Raw genomic sequence first — 6856 nt, forward strand, 5'->3', positions numbered from 1 at the left:
TACTACGTGGCATTTATGGAAAGAGACTTATTTTATTAGTATGAAATAGGTGGAGTTAGTAAACTTGAGACAGATGCCTAAAATAATGATTTGATAAAAGGTGCGCAATTCTACCGAGGGCAAATTAGAAGTCATAAGGGAATAAAAATGCTTTGAAAAGATTTTCTGCAATTCCCATACCCATTACAGACATGCATAGGTATGATTTACACTGGAAGTGGATTTCTATTTTGGGAAGAAAGAAAAGGGTGAATTCCCTAAGAATTGTTTTTCCTCCCTTTTTTCTCAAGCTTATGTCTGAAAGTGTTGCCATGAGGAAGAGGCAATGCTATGCCTCTAATGCTGAAATTTAATCTAATGAGTTTAGCTCTCCTTAACACTATGAATTTTTTTTTTAAAGATTTTATTTATTCATTTGACAGAGAGAGACACAGTGAGAGAGGGAACACAAGCATGGGGAGTGGGAGAGGGAGAAGCAGGCTTCCCGCTGAGCAGAGAGCCCCATGCGGGGCTTGATCCCATGGGGCTTGATCCCATGACTCCGGGATCATGACCTGAGCCAAAGGTGGCCTCTTTTTTTTTTTTTTTTTTTTAAAGATTTTATTTATTTATTTGACAGACAGAGATCACAAGTAGGCAGAGAGGCAGGCAGAGAGAGAGGGGAAGCAGGCTCCCTGCTGAGCAGAGAGCCCGATGGGGGACTCGATCCCAGGACTCTGGGATCATGACCTGAGCCGAAGGCAGAGGCTTCAACCCACTGAGCCACCCAGGCGCCCCAAAGGTGGCCTCTTAACCAACTGACCAACTTAACCAACTGAGCCACCCAGTATGAATGGTTTTTAAAATCTTATTCTGATCTGAATCTTTTGTTTTAAACAATGAGATTTAAACCTATACACAGGCAAGTCTAAACAGAATCCTCCTCTGTATGTTAAGCATGTATACATTTTTCTGCCCTGTGACTTACATACTTGAAGGTACTTTTTTTTTTTTTTTAAAGATTTTATTTATTTATCAGAGAGGGGGGGGGAAGAGAGCGAGCACAGGCAGACAGAATGGCATGCAGAGGCAGAGGGAGAAGCAGGCTCCCTGCTGAGCAAGGAGCCGGATGTGGGACTCATGGTTTTCATTGTCCGAAATCCTTTTGCATGCATAAAACTTTTTGTTGTGCTTTTAAACTTCATTTTTAAAAAATTATTTATTTGACACACAGAGAGAGGAGAGAGCATAAGCAGGTAGAACTTCAGAGGGAGAGGGAGAATTAGGCACCCCACTGAACAGGGAGCCGGATGTGCTCCTAGAACCCTGGGATCATGACCTAGGCAGATGCTTAACCAACTGAGGCACCCAGGCACCCCTTAAACTTTATTTAACTCTTCCATATTATATGATCTTCATAATCGCCACTTAAATGGCTGCATAAAAATCGATGGGGATGATGTAATACAATTCACCATTAGGTTGGCCCCTCATCTCCCTTTTGTTATTAATCGAACTTTGCAAAGAACATCTTTTGTATTATTATATATCAAGAATAAATTCCGAAGACTGCCATTACAGGGTCAAAGGGTAAGGTACACTTATTTTTATTTCATTTTCTATTTTTTTCCTCCTGAGATAATGAAATAGTTTTGTATGAAAAGTTTTTCATACACTGATCTCCAAGGTTTATCTTGCTAATAATCCTTTAAGGTATTATCATCAATCTCCTATCCTTGGAGATACAGCTGGAAAAAGAGCAGGAGCAGGCAGGTAACCTGATCTCGTCCACCAGGTGAGTCCTGGATGGAGGTGGCAAAGACGATACCAAGAGCAAAACACCTCAGGGGATTTCCTGGAGCCCTTGGTATGGGAACTGGGTCTCTTCCCTCACCCCACTGACGCTAAATTCCCAGAGGGTCACGGATTTGGTTCCAGCCTTACTCGCCCCAATCTCTTAGAGCGCTCTGCACGCAGTGGGCGTCTAATAAATGCAATCTGTGTCGCACGCACAAAAGCTCCCTCAAGTGGGCTGGACACTAAGCCCCTCCCGGTGCCACGGAACTCGGCGCCGCCGCTTTGCTCTTTTGCCCGTTCTCTCCCCAAGTTCTGTGGGGCACCCTCGGCTGCAGCGAACCTCCCCTGCTTCATCGCCAGCGTCCAGGCCAGCCCGGGCCCCGCGCCTCGCGCCCCCGCGACCCGGGAACCCTGCGCGCGCGCGCTGGCGCGCGCCCGCCCGCCCAAGCCCCGCCCCGCCGGCCCCGCCTCCCGTCTCCTCCCCGCCCCCCGGAGCCGACGAGTGGCGGCGGCGGCCCCAGGACCCGGTTCCCTCAGACAAGAGGGCGGGTGGAGGAGGAAGCGGCCGAGCCCCGAGTCCTGCTCCGGCGCCGCCGAGCACCGCCCGCCTTGGCCGACCAGCGCCGTGGGTTCCTGGGCCTCGTCGAGCCGAGAGGAGGGAAAGGCGGAGGCTGCTGCGTGCGGGCGGCGGGGGCGCGGGCGCGGGCGGAGGCGGCGCGGTCGGCCGCGGCTGCCGCTTTGTTGTGCGGCCCGGGCCGAGGAAGGAGAAGTAGGAGGAGGGGGGAGCTCGGCGTCCCGCTCCCTCCGCGGCTCATGGCGACGACGCTCGGCACATCCGGGACCCTCCGGCCGTGGCGGCCGCGGCGCCGGCTGCTCGGGCCCCAGCCCCGGCCGCTGTGGTGACTCCGCCGCGCTTCGCCCTCGCCCTCGCCCCGCCCGCCCGCCGGCCCCGGGCCCCGCGCCGCGGCCGCAGCCCCGCCGCCGCCGCCGCCGCCGCCGCTGCCGCCCCCGCCGCCGGGGACATGTCTAACCCCGGGGGCCGGAGGAACGGGCCCGTCAAGCTGCGCCTGACAGGTGAGGGGGGCGTTGGGAGGTGGGCTGGGGCAGCCGCGAGGTGGGCGAGCTGGAGGGGGTGCCTGTGGCCTTGGGAAGGGCCAGGGTCGGGATCAATGGTGAGGTAGGGGTCGGGGACGTGGGAAGGCCTAGTTCAGCGGGGGCGGGAGTAATGGCAAAACCACTCGCCCTTGTTGGGAAATTCTTGAAAAAGCCGACGGTGTCTCGGGGGTCTTTTGTTGCGGGGAGGGCTGCCCCGGTTGGACTCGCAGGCGGATTTGAGGTCGGAAAGCCTTGGCCAGGAGCACGACTCACTCCGGGGCCTCGGGGAGCGGCCCCTGGGCTGCTGCCCAGGTGGGGTCTTCGAGGAGATGAAGAGCTCCTGCGGCGGGGATTACTGAATCCGACCGCTGACTGCGCGCAGTAAACACTCCTTAAAGATGGAGCGCTTAACGGGAGGGTGTGTGTGTGTGTGTGTGTGTGTGTGTGTGTGTGTGTGTTCCCGGCTTGTTAACTTGTTCGCCCACTTATGCCCGCGTGCAAAAACCTTCATTCTCGGCCGCCAGCCACAGCAGCCGGTGCCACACACCTGAAACGCTTGTCTTCGGGAGGGGAGGAGACCGGGGTGGATTTTTCCGGTGTGTCCTCCTCCTGGTCCGACGACTCCGGCTTATTGTACACTCTGTGTTTTGGAAGTGTTTGATTGTAGGGTAGCATGTTTGGGGTTGTTCCTTGTAGGCCGCAGAACTTGTGTCTCACTTCTTACTCTAGACCTGCTTTAAGAACGCTTTTTTTTTTTTTTTTTGGTACATTTCTAAGTATGTGCTCATACCAACTTGCAAGCGAAGTTTTCTCTCACCTCCTTTCTAAATGGAAAAGAATGTATGGAGGAGTTGCTAGGGAGAAGGCTCCTGTCTTACAAAGTGTTTATGAATCCAAGTGCATTAAATCTTTAACATTACAGGTACATTTTGCTTTCACAGTGTCACGTTTGATATTCTCACATGGTCGTTTTGAGGACATTTTATTTTAAGGACAGATTGTTTTTGGTTTGAAAAGTGGAGTTGAAATCACTGTAGTTATTCTAGTGTCACCGTTCACTATTAAATTATCCAAGTCGTTGTTGGGGTGTATGGTGAGAAAGATGATTTTCCTTAGAGGTTCTCTGTGTATCTGTGTGCACACGCGCGTGTGAGAATAAACTGTGATTATGTTTACACTAGACGATGAGATTTATATGGACTAATTTCGTAATTGAATGCTTGTGTGTCACATCCCAGTCCACTGGCTGAACTTTAGAGATAAAAACTTGCAGTGAATTTGGTATTTGAAAAATTAGCCTGATTATAAATTGGCTGTGATTTTAAAAATATGACTTTTTTGACAGTTTTAACTGGGGAATACTCTTTGGGGAAAATAGCAGAAATTATGAACTGAGTGGTTCTTAATGGAAAACCAGGATTGGGGACCCCCCCAACAACATGGCCCCCATTCAGTTTCCTTGTTTTCCTACAGAACCTTTATAAGGGATCTTTGTTACTTTAGAATTATCTACTGATGTTCCTCTCAGCAATCAGTTCTGTGGCAGTGATCATGGAAGGAATCTGTGATTCCAGGTGTGCAAAAAGCATCAGAAATAGGCTTTTGGCCATTTACTTCCTTCTAGGCTCTGTGCGTAATGAGAAAATAAATATTTTTGTTTTTTTTTTTTTTGCAGATACAACGAATTTGAAGTTTTTAGTGTGACTCAGTAGGTCTTAAAGTGTTTATTTGTGGTTTCCTTACATCCTATGATACATTATAAAAATTGATGAGTAAACTTAGGAGAAAAGATGACACTTCTTTTTGGGGACTGGGGAGAGGGAACACTGGACTAAATTTATAGAGTGAGTTTTGTATTTTTAGATTTTTCTGAGGAATATTAAATACACTTTGTCCCCTTAATTGTAAAAACAGTTTGAGGTACTCTCAATTTTTTAAAACCACTGGGTATTTGTCTCTGTCATATTTTTTTAAAAAAACTATTCAGATATTAAAAAACATTGCCCTCTCCTTTTTGGTTACATTTGGTGGCTTCTATTCTCTTTTGCCAGGAAAGTAACTTATATTTTTTCATTTTTGTCCATTTACAAATTAGATGGTATAGATTTTAACAAATAGATTTCAAGAGCTGGATTCAATTAGCAGCTTTTTAGGACATAAACATTAAAGGGTTAGATGGAAAAGATTGTTTTGACTGACTGGATAAATGACAGGGCTGTGTTTGATGTGCGTCCAGGAATTGGTCTGGAGCTGGTGCCCAACTTTTCAGTCCATCTTGAGAAGCCAAATAAAATATTTAACCTAGGCCTCGTTTTGTTTAAAAAAAAAAAAAAAAAAAGTTGATTCTTTGTTAAGACCTTAAGAAATGTTTGGCATACCTTTAGACTAAGTGTTTAACAGTTCATTTAGATCCGGGTTCCATAATAGAGGAAAATCACTTAAAAAAAAAAAAGGCACATCCCACAGTGAATTTTTATTTGGTTTATAATACACTTGGGCTGTAAGAAGCTTTAAAATTAGTGTTCTTTGCTTTAAGTTGGCACCATACTAATATTTTAAGTTTATAGAGTGTCTTTGATTCCATGGTGCTTTATGAACTGTACTCAGTTATATCTTTAACATAGAGTTGCCCCCTTACTGAAAGGTATAAATAATTCTTGCATGATCGCACACGTGTACCTGTGCGCAAATGCACACACACACACACACCCACTCATACACACATACTGAAGAAGAAATATTTGAGCCATGAGGTCTCTTCCCACAGCAGATATTAGGCTTTTCCACATATTCCTTAGCCCACAATCACCTGTTGAACTGCTTGGTATTTTTAATGCTAAGGAGGCAGGGTTAATTTAATCCCACATTTGAGATTCCTCAGGCCATTGGTGTTAAAATCTGACTTGGTCCATCAGGTACTTTGATTGTCTTATGACACATTAACACTTAACCATTAAAATAGGCTGTAGGGTAAAGCTATCAATTTCAACTGCTATTTATAAACTTTGTATACATTATACTTATGAATATCTGATACAGACTTCTTACAATGCTTTGGATAGAAAATATTCTTTGTATTTGGTTACAATAAAAAAATGGGGTAATTTTTTATATCATTATTGTTTTTAAAAGCCAAAGATTTGAAAAAGTTGTTTAGTATGATTTCTGATATTTAAATTCCTTAGATATGGAGAAATAACTGATTACTTCTCCAGAAGATTTATTGCAGATCTTTTCGTAACCTCGACATTTTTGTATGCTGTTCCTCATATTATTTATTTATAAAACTCTTTGGCAGTAATGAGATTAACCTTGTCTAAAGCTAAAGGAAAATTGACTTAAAAAGTCCCACTTTAGATATGCTGGTTACCTTAGTGATGTTTTACTACATATCTTATTGATTCAAAGCTTGAAAAATTACAACTTGATTATATCTCACAGGTTTATAAGTAGGGGCATTAGTGATTTGAATGTCCCCAATTCATTTTATTTTCTTGGTTTTTTTTTTGGTTTTGAGGAGGAAGCTAATGTGGCTTAAGCCCCTTCCTTTTGTTTTGCCTCTTCTCTTGTAACATTCAGACATGCAGGGGAACCTGGTTAGGTTCTTCATGTAGTTTGGTTTTCATTGGTGAGTAAAGGATGTGTGTGTGTGTGTGTGTTAATCATGGATTTTACTTTTTTTTCCTGTTGGTTGAACTGTAACTATTATATACTACCATGTCACTTATTTTCCTTACCATTTAGCATATTTAGCATAAAACCAATTTTCAAGGTAAACAAAAGGCCACACTTTAGGCACAGAGGATTTTTATTGTAGACATTTTTGATGTCTGTTAAAGATTTTGAAGACTTTTGGGGCGCCTGGGTGGCTCAGTGGGTTAAGCCGCTTCCTTCGGCTCAGGTCATGATCTCAGGGTCCTGGGATTGAGCCCCGCATCGGGCTCTCTGCTCCGCAGGGAGCCTGCTTCCTCCTCTCTCTCTCTCT

At 45.4% G+C, this 6856-nt stretch overlaps 1 protein-coding gene across 1 annotated transcript in view; it reads left to right on the plus strand.

Moving 5' to 3' along the window:
• Positions 1–2766: 2766 nt before the first annotated feature.
• Positions 2767–6856, plus strand: part of SMURF2 (SMAD specific E3 ubiquitin protein ligase 2) — a 122703-nt gene continuing 118613 nt past the window's right edge. The window contains exon 1 of the mRNA XM_059380793.1: positions 2767–2850. Coding sequence (XP_059236776.1) covers positions 2799–2850 — 52 coding nt within the window. The 5' untranslated portion in view covers positions 2767–2798. The remainder of the gene's footprint in view (positions 2851–6856) is intronic.

Source organism: Mustela nigripes, chromosome 16 (genome assembly GCF_022355385.1).
Source record: "Mustela nigripes isolate SB6536 chromosome 16, MUSNIG.SB6536, whole genome shotgun sequence".
Classification (NCBI taxonomy): domain Eukaryota; kingdom Metazoa; phylum Chordata; class Mammalia; order Carnivora; family Mustelidae; genus Mustela; species Mustela nigripes.